This window comes from Cynocephalus volans, chromosome 16 (assembly GCF_027409185.1).
Source record: "Cynocephalus volans isolate mCynVol1 chromosome 16, mCynVol1.pri, whole genome shotgun sequence".
Classification (NCBI taxonomy): Eukaryota; Metazoa; Chordata; class Mammalia; order Dermoptera; family Cynocephalidae; genus Cynocephalus; species Cynocephalus volans.
In genome coordinates this window covers 47,173,413-47,198,814 of record NC_084475.1, presented here as the reverse complement: position 1 = coordinate 47,198,814, position 25,402 = coordinate 47,173,413, and the positions used below count along the sequence as shown (strand labels likewise).

General features: G+C 37.3%; 2 protein-coding genes across 5 annotated transcripts in view; one reads left to right on the top strand and one right to left on the bottom strand.

Annotated features, from left to right (window-relative positions):
* Window positions 1–673: 673 nt before the first annotated feature.
* The window catches only part of SPATA6L (spermatogenesis associated 6 like), a 57,013-nt gene continuing 32,284 nt past the window's right edge, over window positions 674–25,402 (top strand). Inside the window, exons 1-4 of one of the 4 annotated variants that reach the window (XM_063081150.1) lie at window positions 674–712; window positions 4,906–5,043; window positions 14,557–14,605; window positions 20,134–20,175. In XM_063081150.1, coding sequence (XP_062937220.1) covers window positions 674–712; window positions 4,906–5,043; window positions 14,557–14,605; window positions 20,134–20,175 — 268 coding nt within the window. Of the gene's footprint in view, window positions 713–4,711; window positions 4,778–4,905; window positions 5,044–14,556; window positions 14,606–20,133; window positions 20,176–25,402 lie in introns of those variants that run through there. The other 3 variants (XM_063081149.1, XM_063081152.1, XM_063081151.1) reach the window with 3 other exon arrangements.
* Window positions 3,691–4,566, bottom strand: PLPP6 (phospholipid phosphatase 6). The gene has a single exon (XM_063081459.1). The coding sequence runs from the start codon at window positions 4,564–4,566 to the stop codon at window positions 3,691–3,693; it is 876 nt and encodes a 291-aa protein (XP_062937529.1).

Genomic DNA, 25,402 nt, shown 5'->3' with positions numbered 1-25,402 from the left:
TTATTGGCGGTGGCCATGTCTTCCGAACCAAACATGGGGACACAACATTCAATGAGTAGGAGTCCCCTTTAGGGGACAGGCAACTCTATTAAACTGCAATTGTTACAGAAATCCCAGGGCTTGGGAGTCGTGTAGCTATTAAAAATGGATAGTATTTAAGTTATGACGGAGCTGTGACCTCATTCCATCTTTAGAATAGAAACCGTAAACATTTTAACATAGTGATTGGGGCCATAAAGAGAATTGATGGAAAGAAAACTAGGCCTCGTAGCATCTCCCGATTTGGCTGCCAAGCCAGCACCAGGCCAACCTCTCCCGCTAGGGGACCGCCGGGGAAGCCTACACGCGACCGCGAGGTCCAAGCCTGGAACAGAGGACGCGCGCGCCTGCGCCGAGGCCCTCGCGTTCCGGGGTGGAAGGTTGCGCGTTTGAGTGTCCATGGCAACGCGACGCTTCCGCCTTCTGGAAGCCTACACTCCAGCTCCGGTTGTGAGAGACCCGTCCCGGTGGGAGGGACCTGGGCTGGGGGACGGATGGGGGTACGAGGGGCTGGGGGGCTGGGGAAGTTCCCGGGAACATTTGTCCTTGGTCTTGAGCTAAACTAAGAAAAATTGGTCCAAGGTTTGGCACAAAAGGATCTTTTCATTCCAGTCCTTTCGCCCGCGTCGGAACGATGCCTCTGGAGGTGGTGGTGGAGCTGCAGATCCGGGCGGTAAGAGCTCCCCTGCTTAACCCCAAGTCAGACTCTTAAATGGTCCTGCTGGTTCTCACCACCCTGCCCTCATTTACCGCACACACATCATTATCTTTTGGGAGAATCTGTACCTTTGTCCCTAAGATTATCGAGGTTGGTCTTTCCGGACTTCCTAACCTTTAATTCAGCGCAATCTGTTACAACTCTCTCTCTCTTTTTTTTTCTTCTAAAGCCAACCTGTTTCTTAGCTTTATCCTGAATCTTTCTGTTCTTTTAAAAGCAACCCTGCATTAAGTCCAAGTAGAATTTTCTTTTGTTTTCCAGGCTAAAGATTTGTGAAAGGATTTTAAAACTTCTCCTTTAAATAACTAGGAGATAATTTAATTTTAAAAAGCCCCATCACTTCCTGATAATTTGCTACCTCTACGAACCAATCAAATACGAGGGTAGTTCAGAAAGTTCGTGGGAAAATGGAATTAAAAGATAATACAAATCTTTCTATGAACTTTTTGAAGACCGCTCGGTTTCCTAAGCTGTTTCCCCTGGCATTGGCTCTGGCTTGCTAATTCGAAAAGGAAAACCAATCAACAAATGTTTTATAATTATACACCAAATATTTCTTCAGTGAGGTACTGTAGCAGAGTGACTCCATTGTTCCTATTTGAGGTAAGTCATTCCTCTTATTTTAGCTTCAATTTTTCCATCCTTTCATCTGTAGTTAGTGACGGACTTATGCAGCTTTGCCTACAAGCTACTGGCCAACATTACAAGCTAACAGGATACTGCCATGGAAAATCTAATTAGCCTCCATACAATTGGCAAATGCTGTGGTTTCATCATACATGTGTCTGTGAAACGAAGGTGAACAAAATTTCCTGGATTTGTCCACTTTGCTGACAGCAAATAGGGCCGACCACATCAATTACGCTATATCCATTGCAAGCTCTTAATATTGTGCAGGAAGATGAAGGAACCATTGAGAAGCTGAGTGATCAGTCTCCCTCCCCATCAAGGCAAATTAAATAAGATTCCATCTCATTTCATTCAATATTATTGGTTAATTTTATTGTAATCTTTAAAAGGAATTCCTCAATGTACAATTAATTAAATGTTTTCTACTCTAAAGTACTTAAGATGTTCCAAAAATATCAGTTAAATTTACCTGTGTGTTAAAAGCCAGCAAACTCAGGCCCCAGCAGCTAAAACAGGGAATTCCCAAAGTATAACTACAAACCAGAAGATAAGTCTAATTCCAAGCCACCAATATTCAGATTTGTGGACACTGCAATAGGAAATATCACGGATTCCAAATATCTGGCCTGAATATTGCTGCAATTAAAATAAAAGATCTCTTTAAGGTTCAACAACAAACACAAATCACCTAGAACTTAACAGTTTGGCTGTAAATTTAGCAAGTGAAGAGGTAGCTGGTGTTTGTGGTGTTGTGGGAATGCAAATGATTGTTTTATTTTGGAATAGCTGTTCCTCTTTGAGTGTGCCCCTCACTCTCAGAAAGTTTATGCTTCCACCTAATCTGAGCCTATTTATCACAGTCATTCTCCAGGTTCTTATCCACACCTCTATATGTCAGATCAAAGTCTATAATCTTTTCTGCTTCTAAATGCCAAAATAATTGGTCATTAAGATTATCTCAAGACACCAGTTCCATAGGTAATTTAAAGTTTTTCTTTTCAGGTAGAGGAGCATTTAAAGCACATACCCTTTTCAGTTTTTCCAGGTCAAAGAATAATGAGCAAAACCCATCCTGTGTTTGGTGGTCTTTGGTCGTATGATTTGGAGAGGCACCATGGATGAACAACTGTAAATGTAAAGGTCAATGTAAACAGAAACTTAGGAGTTATACCTATGCCTGGTGTAGCAGCAGGCTCCCCTGATGAATTTCAAGTTAAATACTGTTACCTAAAGCATACTGTATACAGGAAAATGAAATCCCCTAAGAAAAACTGTAGTATACAGGGTCATCCTTGTGGTACGTATGAGAAAGCTTATGCTCTTGCATTGAAAAGAAGCACATTAATTTCCCATTTTATCATCCTGATAGAGGAACATTATTCTTTATTGAGAAGAGAGGATGGGCAACAGGGTTCCATCTGCTGCCATACTGGTCATTGATGTATGTGGTCAGCTTACCCCCAAAAGCTTCTCTGCCCTCTGTCATGCCATGTTATTAGTTGTCAACAGAATTAAGCGTGAGGCCATAGTCCCATCCTTCCTTTCCTATGGGCACCTTAGATATGCCTACCTTTTAAGTGTTTCTTCTTGAAGTAAGTTCTTGGCTTGTTCTCTGAATGCTAAATGACAGTGTTAGAGAGTAGTGGGAAAAATATTGAAATATCTTTTGAGGGGTAGAGGGAGAGGAGAGAGAGACAAGAATTATAATCTCTTTCTCACTATTCAATCCACAAAAATGGCAGATTTAATAAAGTAAACAAGCTTACCAAGAAAATCAGGATTTAGAAGAAATCTCACCAACTGTGGCAACAGATCTTCAGGGAATAAACTAGAAAAACCTACGTCAGACTTTAAAAATACTGTTTAAAATCTACCTCAGGAAAAGGACTAGAATTAGTTCATGGCTTAGCTGCAAGTATATTTACGGAATGAAGATCATGTTTCTTTCTCAAAGTCCAATTTGCAAGTGATGTGTTGATTTATGGGATTACTACAAAACACAAATCTTACTGATATCAGCTTTTAAAAAAATAGCAATAGTATAACCACCTCAGGTTGTTTTCTTTGCAGTTGTCCTGGAGATATAAAGTCGTTGAATAAATATACAATAGAGGGATTTTTTTTGCTTTTCCTAATATGGCTGTGTTCAGTAATGGCCTGTACTGTGCTCCGGCCTAGCAACACATCAGAATGACACCTGAAATCCCAAAGAAAACCTGAAATGTCTAAGAGAGGCAAGACTGATGGCATCATTGAATGTGGAAACCTTCAGACCTCCTGGTGCAATAATCAATGAGATGGTGTCATGGTTCATTCCACAGTACAAAGAGGACCGGCACGTTGTGGGGTGAGAGCCAGCAATAGTCCACGATGCTATACTGCATGTAGCCCAGAAAAAGGCCAAAAGCCACGTCGGTGACATTGTGCCGCCCCAGCATGACCCTGGAGAGGCCCAAAATGAAGGCCCACAGTACCACCAGCACCCTCAGCGGAATGGCCAGCACCAGGTGATTCAGGATGAACCGCGACACCAGGGCAGCCCTTGTGGCATGGCCAGAGGGAAAGGAGTACTTGTCTACCGAGAGGGTGAAAAACATGTCCATCTGGTTATGGGCCGGGCGGCGCCTGCGGACCAGCCCTTTGATCAGGGCCACCAGCAGCAGGTCCAACAGCAGGGCGAAGAGCAGGTTCATCAGCACCTCGCGCCCGGCCCAGCTGTCGCTCCTGGAAAGGCAGTAGAGGGTGCCCAGCAGCCACGGGATGCCGTGTCCGGAGATCTCCAGCAGCTTCATAAGGGGCCGCCCGCTGCCCCAGGACGAGCTCTCCCCCGCGCACACCCCCAGCTTCTTGGACAGCCACAGGTCGATGGCCAGCAGGGAGCGCAGGGCGATGCCCAGGAAGGAAGGGTTCAGGTCCATGCGGTCCTCCTCGGGCAGCGGGGCCCCCTGCGAGGGGCCGGGGGCGGCCAGGGGGGAGGAGCCGCGGCGGTGCACGGGGCTCTCGGACGCGCGGAGCCGGGCGCAGGTGGGGTCCGCGACCGGAGCGCGGCTGCTGAGCAGGGACTGGAACTCGAACCTGCTGCAGCCGCCGCCATGGGCCGGGCTGCCGGGGCTGCTGCTGCTGCTCGAGGCGGAGGCGCCCAGCGGCCGTCCCTCCACGCTCCTCCGGGGACTCGGCATCGCGGCGGGCGGTCCCGATCCCGGGACCTGGCCGGACGAATGAGAGGCTTCCCGGCCCTGAAGCCTCTTCCGCTTCCGCACGGCCATCCTGGAGGGGCGGGGAGAGGAGCAGGCGAGAGCGCGACTGTGACACCTGGCGGAGACGTGGAAGGGAACTGGACTTACTAGTATGGGACAGGAGAGGGGAGGACGTTGCTGCTGGGAGGTGCAGGTGAGGGAGTGTGGCAAGGGGGGAAATATCAGGGCCTGGGAGGTTAGGAGAAATAGAGCCCCGTTTATCAAAACAAAGCAAATTGCTTTTTTCCCTCTCTCTGTTTGTTTGTTGTTTTTCTTTTAAAGGTTTCTTGCCCGGGCGTGTTCCTGCCTGGCAAGCAAGATGTGTACCTCGGGGTCTACCTCCTGAATCAGTACCTGGAGACAAACTGCTTCCCCCCTGTGTTCCCTATTACGGTTCAGCAGAGCATGAGATTTGAAAAGGTGATCTTGACTTTCTCATTGGGTTTTGCTGTCTGAAGATAATCCAATAGTTCTTATGAAGAACACAGCTCTTACAACGTTATTTTGTAAATTTCTTTAAAAAAAATTTAGCCAAAGACACTTCAGCACGGTGCAAAACCACAGTCGGAAGACTTGCTTTTGCATTGCAGGTCTGAGCCAAGTTCTGTCAATCTAGTGCTAAATACCCTGATCCATGTTTTCTATTCTTGGAACTCCCATGGCATTTTCTAACTGGAGCAGAGAGATCATTTCTGAATGTTCTTGAGGTGTTAGAAGCAGTTGCATTACATTTATGAAAGGGATTATCAATACACTGCAGACCTTAGAAAAAAACTTTTCTAGACCCAGAAAAATAGTGAAAAACTGTGAGGGTACTTCAAAAAGTTTGTGGAAAAATAGAATTAAAAGGTAATACATATCTTTGCAGGAGCTTTTGAAATACCCTCATATAAACAAATTAGTTAAATCCTGTTACTGAAATCCTGTTAACAAAACAAGAGGGCCCTTCAGGTTTACTGAGTTTCCCTAGGTCCTACCTGGTTTATTTAACTACAGTGATAAAGGCTAGATTCCATTTGAATGAATATGATCATGAAACAAATAGCCAAAACATTACCAACTGTCTTACCACTTGAGAATTTAATAGAATATTAATTTCATTACTGTGCAATTACTGACAATCCCTTAAAATTTTTGTTTTGGAATTTGGATATGGAATGGGTTTTAACCTCAATAAGTCTAGTGATTTTGCCCCAAGCAATATCACTGAGGTGGATCTTTTGGGGAGAGAGAAGGCTCCAGGGTAGAACATATCACTTTTAAAGGTTTAGAATATGGTGCCCAGAAGGTGTCCTGAGGATGGGAGAGGAGATGAAGATGAATTTTCTGAAGGGCTAGGGTTGTATTTAATATTTTTATAAATCGCAGCCTATTAATTTAAATTAAGAATTACCGAACTGGTTGGATAAAAGAGGAGGGAAATAAATAGCTATTATCTTGGAACATCAGGAATCTGAAGGAAACTACTTCTCCCATTTGGATGTTGAAAGTGGTGAAAAGTAGGTAGTGACAATGCAGTCTTTTTTCCCCTAAGAATTCCTTTTTATCAATTTTATCAGTTTTCAATTTGTCCTGTAGAAGACTTTTAAAATCTTATTATAAGAAAACCAAAAATACAAAATTGTAGAAGCACAGAATGATAACTCTGTATATGAGCTTGGAGGGTCATCTAGTTCACCTCCTTGATTTGTAGCAGAAGATAGTGAGTCTCTGAGTCACATTTTAGATGCCCCTACTGCTTGTGTAAAAGCTGTACATTTGAGATCACTAGTCAAATGTATCAGAACTATTTTTTCGTTTTATAAAGTGCAGTTAAATAATTACCCTCTTATATGAGTTGTTTGGGTTTGTATTCCAGCTTTCTTCCAGTTGGTTCTAGCTTTCTTTGTGTTGGTTCCATTCTGTAGCTGCAAATACTTGCAGCAAGTAGCAAAATCATTTTCTCTTCCTTGTGCCTTCTGTGTAATTCAGAATTGAATATTCTAAAGCATTTGGATAAAGAAATTGCTCATAAAAAATGTATCAGCCATCGTGTTCGAGCAGTTTATGTTGATCATTTACTCCCCAAGATCACACTTGAAAAATTCTTAGACATGAGTATACTAGTTTCCTAAGGTTGCCATACAAAAGAATCACAAACTGAGTGGCTTAAACAGCAGAAACTGTCTCATAGTTATGGAGATTAGAAATCTGAGACCAGTGTCAGCAGGGCCATGCTCCCTCTGAAGACATTAGGGAAGAATCTGTTCCAGTCCTTTCTAGATTCCATTAGTTCCTTGGTTTGTGACAGCATAAGGCCAGTATTAACATGGTGTATTCTCTGTGTACATTTTGTTAAAAACACTTTTGGGAGGAAACCATAAGGCTGAGGTGACATCAGTGCTGTAAGTTCCTTTTGTTTTTTTTGACTTTTAAGATTTGAAAGGTATCTTCAAAGTTACCTGATCAATTACTGTACCCACTGGTTAGCCTGTCTCCCATTTGCAAGAGGAGAAAATAGTAGATAGGTAGATAGACCGACCATTCAGCCAAATAAGAGGATGAAAATGAATTTTCTTTTTTGTGGTAAAGGCAGACAGTATTATTATTTTTTAATTTTATTTTTAAATTATTTATTTCTTTTTTCTTTTTTTATTGACACATAATTGATTCTACACATCTGTAGGGTACAGTGTTGAATATCAATACCTGTGTGCCATACATGATGCTCAAATCAGAATAACAGTATGTACAGCATTACACAATGTAATAATTTTTTGTGGCCCTTTACAAATTTCTCGCTAACCCCCCTACCCCTTTTCCCATCTCTAGTGGCCTCAGTTCTGTTGTCTGCTTTTGAAAATTCACCAAATTATTTGTGATTGTTTTATCTTTCTATTAATTTATTTATTTATTTTTATTTGTTTATTTGTTTAGCTCTCACTTATGAATGAGGGCCTGTGGTATTTCTCTTTCTGTGCCTGGCTTATTTCACTTAACATAATTTTCTCTAAGTTCATCCATGTTGCTGTGAATGGCAAAATTTCATTCTTTTTTATGGATAGAGTAATATTCTATTGTGTATATATACCACATTTTCCTTATTCAGTCATCTGATGATAGACATTTAGGTTGGTTCCAACTCTTGGCTATTGTAAATAGAGTTGCAATAAGCATAGGAGTTCAGGTGTCCTTTTGACATGATGATTTTCATTCCTTTGGGTATATACCCAGCGGTGGGATTGCTGGATCATATGGCAGTTCTATCTGTAGTTGTTTGAAGAACCTCCACACTGTTTTCCATAATAGCTGCACCAATTTACAGTCCCACCAACAATGTAGGATTTCCCTTTTTCTGCATCCTCATCACCAGCATTTGCTATTCTCTATCTTTTTGATAATAGCTAGTCTAAGTGGGGTGAGATGATATCTCAGTGTGCTTTTAATGTATTTGCATTTCTCTGATGTTTGGTGATGTTGAGCATATTTTCATGTGTCTGTTGTCCATTTGTATGTCTTCCTTTGAGAAATGCCTATTCAGCTCCTTTGCCATTTTTTAATTAGGTTACTTGTTCTTTTACTGTTAAGTTGTTTGAGTTCTTTGTACATTCTGGGTATTAATCCTTTGTTAGATGCATAGTTTTCAGATTTTTTCTCCCATTTTGTAGGTTGCCTTTTAGCTCTGTTAATTGTTTCTTTTGCCGTGCAGAATCTTTTAAGTTTGATATAATCCCATTTGTTTATTTTTTCTTTTGTTGCCTGTGTTTTTGGGGTCTTATTCGTAAAGTCTTTGCTCAGTTCTACTTCTTGAAGTGTTTCCCTTATCTTTTCTTTTAGGAGTTTTATAGTTTCAGGTCTCATATTTAAGTTTTTAATACATTTTGAATTGATTTTGGTAAATGGAGAGTTGTAAGGACCTGGTTTCATTCTTCTACATATGGATGTCCAGTTTTCCCAGCACCATTTATTGAAGAGTCAGTCTTTTCCCCAGTGTATGTTCTTGTTGACTTTGTCAATGATCAGTAAGTATGTAGGTTGATTTCTGGGTTTTCTATTCCGTTCCATTGTTCTGAGTGTCTATTTTTATGCCAGTATCATACTGTTTTGGTTACTATAGCTTTGTAGTGTACTTTGAAGTCAGGTAGTGTAATATACCTCTGGCTTTATTTTATTTGCTCACAGGCTCTTTTGTTGTTCTGTATGAATGTTAGGATTGTTTTTTCTATTTCTGTGAAGAATGTCATTGGTATTTTGGTGGAGATTGCATTCAATCTGTAAATCACTTTGGGTACTATGGACATTTTCACAATGTTAATTCAGTCAATCCAATAGCATGGAATGTCTTTCCATCTTTTTGTATCTTCTTTAATTTCTTTCAACCATAGAATATTGTAGAGATCTTTCACCTCCTTGGTTAAACTTATTCTTAGGTATTTTGTTTCTTTGGTGATCATTGTAAATGGACTTTCTTGATTTCTTTTTCTGCTCGCTTGTTATTGGCATATAAAAATGCTACTGGTTTTTGCATGTTGATTTTGTATCCTGCAACTTTACAGAATTTGTTTAGCAGCTCTAAGTTTTTTTGTTGTTTGTTTGTTTGTTTGTCTGTTGTAGTCTTTAGGGTTTTTTTTTTCTCTGTAAGATCATGTCATCTGCAAACAGGGACAGTTTAATTTTGTCTTTTCCAATCTGGATGCACTTTATTTCTTTCTCTTGCCTGATTCCTTTTGCTAGTACCACCAATACTAGGTTAAAAGCAGTGGTGAGAGTGGGCATCCTTGTCTTTGTTCCTGTTCTTAAGGGAAAAGCTTTTCAGCTCAAAGTTTTTCCCTATTGAAGATGATATTGGCAGTGGGTTTGTCACATATGGCTTTTATTGTGTTCAGATACTTTCTTTCTATACCTAATTTGCTGAGAGTCTTTCTCATAAAGTGAATTTTGTCAAATGCTTTTTCTACATCTATTGAGATAATCATATGGTTTTTGTCCTTAATTTTGTTGATGTGGTATATCACATTTATTGACTTGTGTATGTTGAACCATCCTTGCATCCCTGGGATGAATCCCACTTGATCGTGGTATAGAATTTTTTTGATGTGTTGTTGTATTCTGTTTGCTGATATTATGTTGAGGATTTTTTCATCTATGTTCATCAAAGATATTGAGCTGTAGTTTTCTTTTGTTGTATCTTTGTCTGATTTTGCTATCAGGGTGATGCTGGCCTCATATAATGAGTTTGGGAGATTGGCCTCCATTTCAATTTTCTGGAATAGTTTGAAGAGAATTGGTATTAACTCTTCTTTGAAGATTTGGTAGAATTCAGCAGTACAGCCATCTGGTCTTTGATGGGAGACTGCTGATTACTGCTTCAGTTTTTATCTTATTTGGCAGCTGGCCAACACAGGAACTGAACCGTTGACATTGCTACAAAGCTACACTCTAACCAACTGAGCTAATCCGCCAACCCTGCTTCAATATCATTGCCTGTTACTGCTTTGCTCAGGTTTTCTGTTTCTTCTTGATTCAGTCTTGGTAGTTTTGTATGTGTCCAGAAATTTATCCATTTCCTCCAGGTTTTCAAATTTGTTGGTGTATAGTTGTTTATGATAGTCTCTAAGGATTCTTTGTATTTCTGTGGTGTTAGTTGTAATGTCTCCTTTTTCATTTCTGAGTATTGTTATTTGGGTCTTCTCTCTTCTCTTTTTAATTAGCCTAGGTAATGGTTTGTGATTTTGTATATCTTCTCGAAAAACCAACTTTTTCTTTCATTGATCTTTTACGTTATTTTTTGGGTTTGTATTTCATTTAATTCTTCTCAGACCTTAATTATTTCTTTCCATCTACTAATTTTAGGATTGGATTGTTCTTGTTTTTCTAGTTTTCTGTGGCATAGCCTTAGGTTGTTTTTTTTTAAATCTTTCTATTTTTTTGATGGAAGTGTTTATTGAAATAAACTTCCCTTTTAGTACTGCTTTTGCAGTATCCCACAGGTTTTAGTATGATGTGTCTTTATTTTCATTGGTTTCAAGAAATTTTTTGATTTCTTGTTTAATTTATTCTTGGACCCATAGGTCATTTTTAAACAGGTTGTTTAATTTCCATGTATTTTTATAGTTTCCAGAGTTTCACTTATTATCAATTTCTAGTTTTAATCTGTTGTGGTCCGAAAATATAGTTGAAATGATTTCAACTGTCATATCATCTATGCTGGAGAATGTTCTATGTACTGATGAGAAGAATGTGTATTCTGTAGTTGTTGGATGAAATGTTCTGTACATATCTCCCAGGTCCAATTGGTTTAAAGTTTAAATCTTGTGTTTCCTTATTGATTCATAGCCTTGATGATCTGTCCAATGCTGAGAGAGAGGTGTTCAGGTCCCCAACTATAATCATGTGGGGGTGTTTTTCTTTCTTTAGGTCTAGCAGTGTTTGCATTATATGTCTGGGTTCCCTGGTGTTGGGTGCATGTACATTTAAGATTGTTATGTCTTCTTGGTTGATAGATCCCTTTATCATTATGTAATGGCCTTTGTCTCTTTATGGTTTTTGGTTGTAAGGTCTATTTTATCCAATATAAACATAGCTACTCCTGCTCATTTTTGGTTTCCATTCGAGTGGTATATATTTTTCCATCCCTTTGCTATTAGTCTGTGTGTGTCTTTACAGGTGAGGCAAGTCTCTCATAGATAGCACATAGTTGAGTCTACCTTTTCAATGCAATCAGTCAGTCTGTGTCTTTTGAGTGGGGAGTTTAATCCACTTACATTTAGGGTTGTTACTCACAAATATTGTCTCATTTCTGGCATTTTATTGATTTTTGTTTAGATTTTTAAAATATCTTTTGTTCCTTTCTTCCCCTTTTATTGTCTTTCTTTGGTGTTTGTTGCTTTTTTGAGGTCATAAGATATAGTTTCTTTTTCTTTCCATTTGCATTTTGGTTCTACCAGTGGGTTTTATCTTTCTTGTGTATTCATGGTAGTAATTATCATTTTTTGGATTCTTGATGCAGGACTCCCTTAAGGATTTCTTGCAGGACTGGTCATGTGTTGGTGAACTCCTGTAGTTTTTGTTTGTTTGGGAAATACATCATTTCTCCTTCATTTCTGAAGGATAGCCTTGCTGGGTATAGTATTTTTGGTTGGCAGTTCTTGTCTTCCAGTATTTTGAATATATCGTCGCATTTTCTTATGGCCTGTAGAGTTTCTGTTAAGAAGTCTACTGTTACTCTGATGGAGTCTGCCTTATAGGTGATTTGACCCTTTTTTCTTGCTGTTTTTAGGATTCTGTCTTTGTCTTTGAGCTTTGCCAGTTTGACTATAATGTGTCTCAGAGAAGATCTTTTTGGATATAATCTGTTTGGGGGTCTTTGAGTCTCCTGGATCTGAAGGCTCATGTGTCTCCTTATACCTGGGAAGTTTTCTGCTGTTATTTCATTGAATGTTTTCAGTGCCTTTCTCCTCTTTCTTTTCTCCTCCCCTTCAAGATTGGGATGTTTTGTGCACTTAAGGTTGTCTGCTAATCCTCTTAGATTTTCTCCATTTTTTAAAATTCTTTTTTATTTTTCTTTTTTTTTTTGTTACCCTCTGTTATTGAAAAGAGTATGAGAAAGTCTTTCTTCTGCTTGCTCTAGTCTGCTGCTTAAGTTCTATTTTGTTGTTATTGTTGTTGAATGTATTCTTCAGTTCCAGGAGTTCTGTTATTTTCTTTATTAAGGTATTAATCTCTTTGGTAATCTGGTAGAGCAGGTGCCTCTTCTGTTACTCTGGGGTGGGCTTTGAGGGGAGAGCCTTCCTCCTGTAGATGTGTTTTTTTTTTTTTTTTTTTTCATGACCGGCGCTCAGCCAGGGAGTGCACCGGTCATTCTTATATAGGATCCGAACCCACGGCGGGAGCGTCGCCGCGCTGCTAGCGCAGCACGCTACCAAGTGCGCCACGGGCTCAGCCCCTGTAGATGTGTTTTATGTTGACTATTGAGTAAGTCAACAAGTAGGCTTGTTGGCACTCCGTGTAGCATCCCTTATCCTGCTGGGTGCACTGGGGTATACTGGAGCTCTTCAGTTTGAATGGGTGACCCTGGGTGGGGTTTCTTTCCTCTTTCCTACAGTCATTGGCTCCTCCTGGGTCTTTGCTTCTTGGGGGATGAGTTTGTTGTGGTTAGGAATTTTCTTCCTTACTCTATTTGACTATCCTGGGTTTCTTCATTCTCCAGGGGTTCCACCTGTGTCTCTCCCCAGATCAAGGCATTTATGTGGGCCATACACATACCTCCCACCCCCATGTGTGCTACCACAGAGGGCAGCATAATTCCCCCTGTAGGTTGGCCCACTTTCCCCAGCCTCTGCTGGTGACCTTTCTTCTATTACTGCATGATGGTGGTGGCTGCTGCTGTGGCAGTGGGCTGCCATTACAGTGGTGATGGCTGTGGCAGTGGCTGTGGAAGACCACCTGTGCAGTGGTGTCTGTGGCAGTGGCAGGCTGCCTGCACTACAATACCCAGTGTTCCTGTCAGCTGTCTGTGGGGGCTTCCCTCAGCTCCTGAGGTCCCCATGCTCTTGCAGGCTGTCTTACATTCCTTCATAATCTTTCTGAAGTCCAATGTAAATAATAAAACAAAACTAGAGACTTTACCAATCAGAAACTACAATTAACCTGTAACTAGGGTCTTTCCAATCAGATGTATCTTCTTTGTCTTATTTCCACATTAGCCTATAAAAGCTCACTGCCCATGCTGCAGCAACAGAGCTCTCTGAACCTCTGAACCTCTTTTGGTACTGAGTGATGCTCAGTTCATTCTTTGCACAAATAAATTCTGTTAAATTTGTCTAATGTTTTTCTGTTAATAGTTCCTGTGCTCAAATTTCTCCTTTTTATATGAAGAGAAGTCATATTGCATTAGGGGCCTATCCTACTCCAGGATGACCTCATTCAAACTTAACTAATTACATCTGCAATGATTCTGTTTATAAATAAGGTCGCATTCTCAGATACTGGGGTTAGGACTTCAACCTATGAATTTTGGGGGCAACACATTCAACCCATAATAATGGATGAAATGAAAGATGCAATTATTGAAATAATTTAGGGAAAAGAATAAAGTTATCCCCATTTGTTTGATAAATCTAAGTCAGTAAGACAAAAATGGACTACAAGGGACAGGCTTCATTTTGTCCTTAGAGCAGACCTGGCTTGGACCCAAGAGCAGATTTTAACCACGCTTAAGTTTAAATACCATTTACATCAGAACTTTAATCAAACTGCTGAAAACTATTTGTTTCTCATAGGGTTCTAGAGTTCAGGGGGAAGGGCATGGTATGCCTTTTATTTTAGTCCTATCGCGGGCCCTTTTATCTCAAGTAGAAAGTATGCAGATTCGGCAATAGCTAGAGAGAAATCACAGTGTTTTTCTTGTGCATCATGATACACTTAAAACTTATGAGACTCTTCTCTGTTTTTTTTTTTTTCCCCCCCAGAGGAATGTAGCTGCTAGTACTTAGCTTTTCTTTTGTGTTACACGTGCGTAGAATTTTTATTTGTTTCCTTTTTAGTTCAACCATTCTTGGTAAATGAAGTTATTCATTCAGTTAACATGTAATGGTTGTCTGTTGTAAGCAGAATGTTTTTCTAGGTACTCAAACAAGACTCTTTGAGGTTGATGCAAGATGTGCTTTTAGCAACAAACAGTAGAGCTTGGTCAAGTTGTTGGTATTTTAAGCATGTGATAGGTATAGCTAACTCAGATTTTCTTGCACTTGTTACTGTGTTAATTCTCATTCATTTATTTATACTCATTTGTAGTACTTTTAACCACATGCCTGTTAAAGATGCTTCTGTTCAATCCTAAAATATATGGCTGGATTTTACATATGTTAATTATTTGAAAGAATATAATCTACAGTTTCTGTAAGTCTTATTAATGAAACTTTTAAAATTTATTTCCTTCATTTTTCTCTGCAGGTATTTGAAAATGCAATAGATCCTGGGGCTGTAGCAGATCTTTTGGAAAGTAGGTACTCTTTAAAAAAAATTAAAATACTGTTATATTTTAATACTATTAATACTACATATTAAAATACTCTTGTACTTTAATACCATTTAAAAATACTATTGTATAATTCACAGTTATAAAATTCTGCTGTTTTTTAAAAGTAGTATTTCCATGTTTGATTCATATTTATATTCAAGACAGTCTATATAAATTTTGAGTTATGTTTTTGATTCTATTAAAGACCTTTTTCTAAATATAGATGGGGTTTGATGGATGGTACAATTCTGTTTGTTTGTTTACTTATAAAAACAAACATTATTCATTCAGTTAACATTTAATGATTGTCTGTTGTAAGCAGAATGATTTTCTAGGTATTCAAACCAAACACTTGGGTTGATTTTTGTATATTCACAGAGTTCTACAAGCTTCACTACAGTCAAGTAGATGATTTAATCAATTAGCACATTTTCATCACGACAAAAAAAACCCCTGAAACCAGTAGTGTCACTGCCTATTCCCCACCACGCCTTCCTGCTATAGATAACCACTAAACTCTCTGTCTCTATAGATCTGCTTATTCTGGATGTTTCCTATAAATGGGATCGTATAATATGTGATCCTTTGTGACTGGCTTCTTTCGCTTAGCGTAATGTTTTAAAAGTTCATTCATGTTCTAGTGTGTGCCAGTACTTCATTTTTTTTAATGGCCAAAAAATATTCCATTGTATGACTATACCACATTTTATTTTTCCACTCATCAATTGATGGACATCTGGATTGTTTCCACTTCTACACATGCCCAAACAAAAACTTGTGTGGGCATATGTTTTCATTTCTTTTGGGTATATACCCAGGAGTGGATTTGCTGGGTCATATGATAACTCTATGTTTAACCTTTTGAGGATCTTCCACACTATTTAGCAAAACAGCTGAATTATTTTACATTACACTAGCAATGTATTAGTGTTCCATTTTTGTACATCCTGGCCGGTACTTGTTGTTATCTGTCATTTTGATTGGAAACCATCTTTGAGGGTTTGAAGTGCTGTTTTATTGTTGTTTTGATTTGCATTTGCCTGATGGTTAACAATGTTGAACATTTTTTTTTATGATTATTGGCCATTTCGTATATTCCTTGGAGAAATGCCTATTCAGATCTTTTGCCTACTTTTTAACTGGGTTGTTTTTATTTTATTGAGTTGTTATTTTTCTTTATATATTTTAGATACAAGTCCCTTATCAGATAAACAATTTACAAATATTTTTTCCCATCTTTTGGATTTTCTTTCACTTTCTGGATGGTATTGTTTGAAACACAAAAGTTTTAAATTTTGATAAATTCCAGTTTATCTATTTTTCTTTTGTTGCTTGTGCTTTTGGTATCATATCTAAGAAACTATTGCCTAATTCAAGGTCACAAAGATTTATACCTATGTTTTCTTCTAAGAGTTTTAGTTTTTGCTCCTAAATTTAGGTCTATGATTAATATTGTGTTGATTTTTGTAGATGGTGTGAGGTAAGGGCCTAATTTCATTCTTTTGCATATGGATATCCAGTTGTCTTAGTACCATTTCATAAAAAGACTATTCTTTCCCCCATTGAATTGTTTTGGCACCCTTGTTGAAAATCAACTTACTGTAATGTGAGGGTTTATTTTTAGGTTCTAAATATTCTATTCCATTAATCCATATGTCATCATTATGCCAACACACAATCTTGATTACTGTAGCTTTGTAGTAAGTTTTGAAATCAGGAAGTGTAAGTCTCCCAACTTACTGCTTCTTTTTCAAGACTTTTTTTTTTGCTTTCTAGGGTCACTTGAGTTTCCATACGAATTTTAGAATTAGCTTTTCAATTTCTGCAAAGAAGTCAGCTAAGGTGTTGGTAGGGATTGCATTGAATCTATAGATCAATTTGAGGAGTATTGCCCTCTTAGTGTTGTTTTCCAGTCATGAACATGAGGTGTTTTTATTTACATCACTTACAGTTTATTTTCAATGATGTTTTGTAATTTGCAGTGTACAAGTCTTGAATTTCTTCTATTAAATTTATTCTTAAGTATTTTATTGTTTTTGAGGCTATTGTAAATGGAATTTTTAAAAAATTTCATTTTCAAATTGTTTATTTGAAGTGCATAGAAATGCCATTGATTTTTCCCGAGTGAGCCACGGGCCGGCCCATAATGCCATTGATTTTTCTATACTGATGTTGTATCCTGCAAACTTGTTGAACTCATTTATTCTAGTAGTTTTTTGCTGATTCCTTAGGATTTTCTATAAACAAAATCATGTAATCTGTAAATACAAGTTTCACTTCTTTCTTTAAAAGTGTATGTATCTTATTTCATTTTCTTGTATTATTTCCCTGGCCAGAATCTCCAGTACAATATTGAATAGAAGTGATGTGAGCATTCTTGTCTTGCTCCTGATGCTAGGGAGAAGGCATTTAGTTTTTCATCATTGAATGTGACGTCAGATGTTGGTTTTTTATAGATGCCCTATGTCAGGTTGAGAAAGTTCCTTTCTGTTCCTAGTTTATTGAGTCTTTATCATGAAGGAACGTTGAATTTTGTCACATGATTTTTCCACATCTATTGAGATGATGGTGTGGTGTTTATACATTCGTTTATTAATATATTTATATTAATTGTAAATCTCACTTGATTAAGGTGTATAATCCTTTCTGTATGTTGCCGGATTTAGTTTGCTAGTAAATGTTGAGAATTTTGGGTCTACAGTCTTAAGAGATATTGGCCTGTAGTTTTGTTTTCTTGTAATGTCTTTGTTTGGTTTTCGTAATACTGGTCTCATAGGATGAGTTGGGAAGCGTTTTCTCTTATTCTATTTTTTGAAAGAGTTTGTGAATAATTGGTATTAATTCTTTAAACGTTTCACCAGCGAATTAAATAATTCACCAGTGAAGCCATCTGGGCCTGGGCTTGTCTTTGACTTGATTTTTGATTACTAATTTAATCTCTTTACCTGCTATAGGTCTCTTCAGATTTTCTGTTTCTTCTTGAGTCGGTTTTGGTAGTTTGTGTCTTTCTAGGAATTCGTCCATTTCAAATGAGTTCTCTAAAGGTTTGTCAATTTTGTTGATCTTTCTAAAGAACCAATTTTGGATGCATGGATTTTCTTTGTTGTTTTTTTCTTCTCTATTTCATTAATTTCTGCTTAATCTTTATTATTTTCTTCCTTCTGTTTGCTTTAGGTGTAGTGTGTTTTGTTTTTTGGGTTTTTTCCCCCTAGTATATTGAAGTGAAAAATTAGTGGATGGTATGACTCTTAATTACATTCTTAAGCTTTATGAAATTTTCAACTGAGATTTCACTCCGTTGGAAGAATTAGACCAAGGTCACAGATAATAGCAGAATATAGAGAAAGGAACAGAAAGAAGCAAGTACCAGGTGAGTGAAGGCAATGCTTGTTAGAGGACAGAACCAGAAGTAAGCTAGGTACCAGGCTGACATACCAGGTGGATTAAGGAGTTTGAAATTAGACAGAGTGAGTCATTGCCTATGGAGGTAGGGTAGTTACTGAGCAGGCGTTCCAGAACAGAATGGCAGAGCAGTAAGGCAATGGCTGAGAAAGCCAGATATATAATAAGGAACTAGAAAATTTACAGGAATGAAAGGTTAAGGTAAGGTGGAAGAATCAGAAACAGTGAGTGGGACTTTGAAGGATTTTATTAGATGTGGGCATACTCTTAAGGCACAGTGTCCACAGAAAACCCTGATTCCTGTTCATGCTGTTCACTGACACTGGAGACTCAGGAAGAGGAGTTGGTATGGGGGTAGTTTAACTCTGGACAGGTTGAATTTGGGATGTCAGTGGGACATCCAAATGGAGATGTCCAGTAGTGACATATGTAAGATTCTGAAGCTCAGGAAAAAGTAGATGTGCTCTGTTGATAGAGATTGAAGAGTCTTCAGCATGTAGGTTTTAATTAAGTCTCAGATGAATGACATGGAGTAAGCACAGAAAAGGCCCAGAGACAACGTGGAGCAACACAAGTGGCAGATTAAGGAAGAGGAGTCTGAGAAAAAACAATCTCAAATGGTCTCCACAATACGCTGTTTTCTAAATTATCAGGTTTAAATATATTTCTTTGAGCACTAACTCTGTGTGTCTCAGGAAGACATCAAAGCAATTGGGTATAAAACACCCCCCACAGAAATGAAGCCTTTGAAATTTGTCCTTTTAAAAATAGAAGTAATACCCAAGTTGATATACTGCATTTAACATTAACATGTCCACCTGGATCTTAGGAAAAAGGAGGGTGAAACATCTCTCTGAGATGGGTCACATCCATAAGAATGCTGATTCTTTCAAGCCTCTTTAAATCTAAGAAAAAATTCAGCATTTCAAATAATCATACAAGAATTAGGATCTTTTCATTTTCTTTCCCAAATATTAACCTTGGGTGATGGACCGAAGTATTAAGAGAACATGAGAATAGTTCTGTAGGTCACTTATTAGTGATTTACTCTGTCCTTGATATTTTGAAGTATGTTATGTCATTCCAGCAGGTAATTAAAAGCTGTAGGTATTTTATAAAGCATCCTAATTAACTTGTTCTGTGGAAGAGTGGAATTTTTCAATGAAGTATCCTGTGGGTAAGAGCATAGGCCCTGGGAGCAGACCACACAGGTTCAAATACACTCCTGTCACTATTAACTATGTGACTTTGCCCGCCATAGTATATTTTCCTCTTTGAGTTTTCGTTTCTTCAATCGTAAAAATGAGAACAGTCATTATATTGAACTCATAGGGTTGTGATGAAGTTAATTGAACATAAGGAATTTAGAACTTAAAGCAAATTAGTGTGATGGTTGGCAAATATATATTCCCTTCTCCCATTTTGAAAGCCTAAAATTTTAGGCCATCTTGGCTTTTATGTTTCTTGGCATTTAAAGTTTTGTCTTCGTGCATTCCTATATTTTTCATAAGTCTACAAAGTGTGAATTTTAATTTTATTGTCTATTTTTAAATGTTTTCACTTCTAATATTATTTTGTGGGAGTTGTCTTTATTGATTTTTTACTGTTATATCATTTAAGTTCTCTTTCAGGTTTGTATTTTGTTCTTGTCCTGTGGACATTATACATGGGCTCACTATTTCTAAATATATTTTGAACTCAAGAAATATTTAAAAAGTTATATTTTGTCTAATTTGTGTAGTCATATATCACACTGTTTTAAGCAAGATAGAATTTTATGTGTTAATGGATAACAATTGTAATTTGAATTTTTAAGATGTAAAGTGCATTGTCTTTTTAGTGCTCTGAATACACTTTTAAGAGACAAAGTGTTGTAACTGTTTTGTCAGCACTTTTCCGGAGGCGAAGTTATATTTTCAGTACTGTTACTCTTACTCCACTCCCTCAATTTATTAAGTCTGGGGACACCTGAGTTGTTGTTGGTATGACACTTATTTTTAATTATTATTATTAATAGTGTAAATGGGATGTTATCATAGTTTTAAACTTAGCATTAATGAAAAACTGTGGCACTTTTCTGAGATTAAAATCTCATTTTTTCCTTTTAGGCTTCCTAACCAGGTTTGAGTTAATACAGCTAGTGTCTCCAGGTAATGTGCCAGTAAATGCATTTCTAAATTAGCTTAATTCAATTTAAAAAGGATTTTGGAATGACAGAATGGGGACTTGTATTTAAAAGTTGTGCATTTAGATAACATATAACTTTATACGTTTATGTACCATATACTTTTTTTCCTTATCAATCTACTAAATTTTGTCTACTTTCAGAAGAGTAACTTTATGGGATTTAGTGGTAGTGAGCATAACTTAAGCAGGCTTTTTGACTTTTCATTTTTTTGTAACTTTATCTAATTATCATCAAATAATTTTTTCAGTCCTGGCTCAGCTTCTTCCAAGGTTTAGCCTTTGGTTATGTTCTAAATTTGTGATAAGTGTCTGTAAGGCACAAAGCCATCTTCTCTGTTAGATGCTAGAACAGGGTTGGTAAACTATAGCCCTCAGCCAAATCCAGCCCATAGTCCATTTTTGTATGGCCTGTGAGCTAAGAATGGGTTCTATGTTTTTTATTACAATATAATTCATATACTATAAAATTTATCATTTTCAAATGTCCACTTCATTTGTTTTTAGTATCTTCACAATCACCTTGTACAACCGTCACCTCTATCTAATTCCAGAACATTTTCATTACCCAAAAGGAAATCCATACTCTTTAGCAATCAGTTCCCATTTCCTGCTTCCCCCAGCCCCTGACCACCATTGATTTACTTTCTGTCTCTATTGATTTGCCTGTTCTGGACATTTCATATAAATGAAAGCCTGTGATATGTGGCCTTTTATGTCTGGCTTCTTTCACTTAGCATAATGTTTTTAAGGTTCAGCCACGTTGTAGCATGTATCAGATTTTAATTCCTTTTTATGCCTGAATAATATTCTTTTGTATGGATATTCCACATTTTGTTCGTGCATTCATCAATTTGTGGACATTTGGGTTGTTTCTACTTTTTGGATATTATGAATAACGCTGTTATAAACATTCATGTACAGATTGTTGTGTGAGTATTTGCTTTCAGTTCTCTTAGGTATATACCTAGAAATAGAATTGCTGGGTCATATGATAATTCTGTTTAACTTTTTGAGGAACTGTCAAAGTGTTTTTACATTTTTAAATGATTGGAAAAAGTTTTCAAAAGAATAATATTTAGTGATGTGAAAATTATGTGAGATTCAAATTTCATCATCCATAAATAAAGTTTTAGTGGAATACAGCCATGCTTATTTATTTAAGTACTGTCTAAAGCTCCTTTCTCAGTGCAGTGACAGAGTTGAGTAGTTGTGATCAGATGGTTTGCAAAGCCTAAAATACTTACTGTTTGGCCCTTTACAAGAAAAGTTTGTCACCCTTGTGCTAGAATCGTGGGACTTCAGGAGGAAATTGTTCTGTGGTGCTTTTTCTTTGTGGTGTGTCTTGAGTGACGTAAGACCTGAGCTGGTGAGAGAGAGTAGAACGTGCCACCTGGTAGCACCAGTTCTTGTGAATGCGAGTCCCTCCTTACCTGTGGTTTCAATTTCCCCAATTTCAGTTACCCCCAAGCAACTGAAGTCTGAAAATATTACTTGGAAAATTCTAGAAATAAACAATTCTTAAGTTTTAAATTGCACACTATTGTGAGCAGTGTGATAAAATCTCACGCTATCCAGCTCTGTCCTGCCCAGGTGTGAATCATCCCTTTGTCCAGTAAATCTGTGCTGTAGACACTCCCAACCTATTAATCACTTAGTAGTTATCTGGGTTATTAGATCCACTGTCACAATATTGCAGTGTTTGTTTAAGTCATCCTTATTTTACTTAATAATGGCCCCAAAGCACAAGAGTAGTGATGCTGGCAATTCAGATATGCCAAAGAGAGGCTGTAAAGTACTTCCTTTAAGTGAAAAAGCAAACGTTCTTGACTTAATAAGGAAAGAAAAAAAATCATATGCTGAGGTTCCTAAGATGTACAAGTAAGAATGAATCCTTTATCCGTGAAATCGTAAAGAAGGAAAAAGAAATTCATACATAATATGTATAGGGTTTGGTACTATCTGTGGTTTCAAGCATCTTCTGGGGGTCTTGGAAAGTAACCCCCTTGGATAAGGGGGGACTACTGCAGTCTCTTAGTGTGGCTTTTTGGTGATTTTAGAGTTGTCTGCATAGGGGTGTGTGTGTGTGTGTGTGTGTGTGTGTGTGTGTGTGTGTGTGTGTGAGAGAGAGAGAGAGAGAGAGAGAGAGAGAGAGAGAGAACCTAAAACTCAGAAAATTATCTTCTCATCTTTGCTATTACACATTTCTGCCTTTTTCTTTTCTCAAAATGAAAATAGCTTCGTAGTTTTTACTTGTTGTAAAAAGCATCTCCCAAATCACATCATCCTGAGAGGACCTTTATTTATATTTTGGTGAATGTTTCTTGATCTTTCTCTGTAGATAAAAGAACATATAGATATGGAATTTTTACATAGGGTCACATACATTTTCTTTGTTACTAGCTTTCCCCCATTATATGTCACTGTTATATTGTTATTTCTAGAAGCATAGCTCTACAACATTATTTTGTTGTTGTTTTCTTTTTTCTTATTATTTCTTACATCATTATTTTTGATAGCTATAAAAAATTTCATTAATTCACTTATATGTTGTTATAGGTCTATAAACGATGTACATATAGTATTTTCTTACTTTTCAATGCTACTGTAGTTTACTTGTCATTTTTCAATAGCTATGTATTTTTCCATAGTGGTGTTGTTATCTTTAAATTGGTATTGTTGAGCATTTAAGATTTTCTTTGTCTTGTCTTTCACATTTTTATAAAAATTGTTTTTCTCACTTGCTATATTTACAAAGAATAGAATTACTAGATTGAACTGTGTCTTGTAAACCGGGGTAAACTGATCCCCAGTAAGGTTCCATTACTTCTACTACATCTAATAGTGCATAGCGTGCCCATTCCCCATGTCCCAGTTAATGCTGGATATTATCATTTGGTTTCATTATGTTTACAAGGTATGTAATAATTTCTTTAAAATATATTTTACCATATTTTATGGTCCCTTCTTTTTAGATATTATTTGTGATAACCTTCAATTTATAATTCTTAAAAATTTCTATTTTCTCATATTATGATTTGTTTTCTTTTTTTCCTTCTGCTTAAAGTGACTGTCAGTGTCCTTTGATTACTTGTGGAGCAATGTCTGGATATAACCATTATATTTTGGTATAAATTCTTGATATTTTTACTGAAGTTTTTAATCAGTTATGTTCACTACCTACATATTTCCTCTGTTTTGTTGCATTTTGATATTTTATTGTGTGAACTTTTCTTTTTCTTAAGAAGACATGGGAGAAGGAAAGTGAGCATGGCGGGTGCCACAGCTAAAGCAGAGGTGTCTGTGGAGGCTTTTTATGAGGAGTGTAGCCCTGCCTGCTATGGATATCACTGGAGCAGGTCAAGGGCCACAGTGAAGTATGGTGCCCCAGGAGTCTATAGTTCTTTTTTCTGCTTCTTGGTTCTTTGACAAGGGCAGGCACTGGGAACAGACAGGAACCCCACTCTCTGTGAGTCTAGTGATAGGCAGACACACTTGGATATGTCATTACTTTTTTAGGTAGACCAGAGCAGATGCCTCTTATCTATTTTTTGGAAATGCTCGCTGAATGTTTTTCAGACTAAAAGTGTCAGGCTAAAATCAGGGCATTGAGTTTTTTTTCTTATTTGACCCAATTTTATGTTCAAATATACATCACTGCTAACTGGAAAATTATATTTTAGCATGCTAATAAAGTAGAAGCATACCATTTTGTCATATTTAATTTTGCATAAATTAAAAAAAAATTACCCAATACCTAAATAGTCTCACTGTAAAAATTGTGACTAAAACAAAAGTGTAAAGAATAAAAAGTCAAAAGACCCATTTGTCAACAACCCCCAACAAATAATTCCTATTGATGATTTGTTATGTATCTTTTTAGAGCTTTTAAAATGCATTCAGTATATATAATGCACTTTTATATTCAACCAACCCTAAAATACACATACACACGCACACACACACAATCCTATATATGCTAAATATATATATATATAAATGTATATACTAAATATATTTAGTACGTATGGGTGTACATATTCTGCAACTTACTTTTTGAAATTTAATACATCTTGGACTGCCATATGTTTTTCATGTGATCAGAAATCCATTTGTGAAGAGGTTGCAAGAACAGTTGTTTGAAAACAATGATGATTGGAGATGTTCAAGCTGGGTTCATGCATACTGGTTATAACTGAAGAGTTAGAAGCAAAATGGGAGCTTTATTGTACTTGTTTTCTTTCTGTCCACAATCCTTCAATTTCAAGTTGTAACGTTAGTGGAATTAAATTTGAATTGCTCAAAACAATTAATTTTACTCAGCTTCAGATGCAGTGCAAATCGATACATTAACTTTTTCAGTATATATTATTGAGGGTGTACTTTGCACAGTCTACACTGTGCCAGTCTTCCTGGTATGATGCTGGTAGCACCAGGCACCTAGTGCTGGCAGTGAGCCTTCATGATCTGCTGCTCCTTGATAGTAACTAATTGGATAAAACGATTTGTCTCATCTGGGGTCACATGGGCCACATTTGGATTCTCAGGGATCAGTTTCTTCATTGGCTGAATTGTTACCTTTTCATTTTGCTGTAGATATTACTGTATTGTTTGGTATTTTTTCACATTGCTTTCAAACACACTTATTATATTCAAAAGACATATTATGACCATTAAGTTAATAATATAAATTAATAATACAAGTAACAATCAGATTTGCATATGGCTTTACTACTGAAGAATGAAGAGGATCAATGATTTTGCTTTCAAGAAATAAAGACCCCTTTGGTTATTCAGTTTACAAAGGTGGGAAAAAGTGAATGGACACAGTGGGGTGGTGCAATTCTGTTCAGCAGTGAGCTTGGTGCTTTCTTTTTATTAACCTCATTAATGAATACTTTTACTTTGCATAAGTCATATGTGTTCAGTCCAATTGTAAAATCCTATTTTAGAGGACACCTATTCACTTAATCAGAACTTGATTTTACTCTTCAATAGTGAGGCTTACTAGGCTTCAGCAAGTGAGGAACTCCTACCTGAGATGATCTGGTTTTGAATTCCTACTTTGCTATGTAGCATCATGACAAGTGTCTTAAATACTTAGAGCCTTAGTTTCCTTATCTGTAAAGAGGAAATCAAATGAGATCCTGTATCTGAAAGCACGTTGTCAATTCTCTATAAATGTTGGATGTC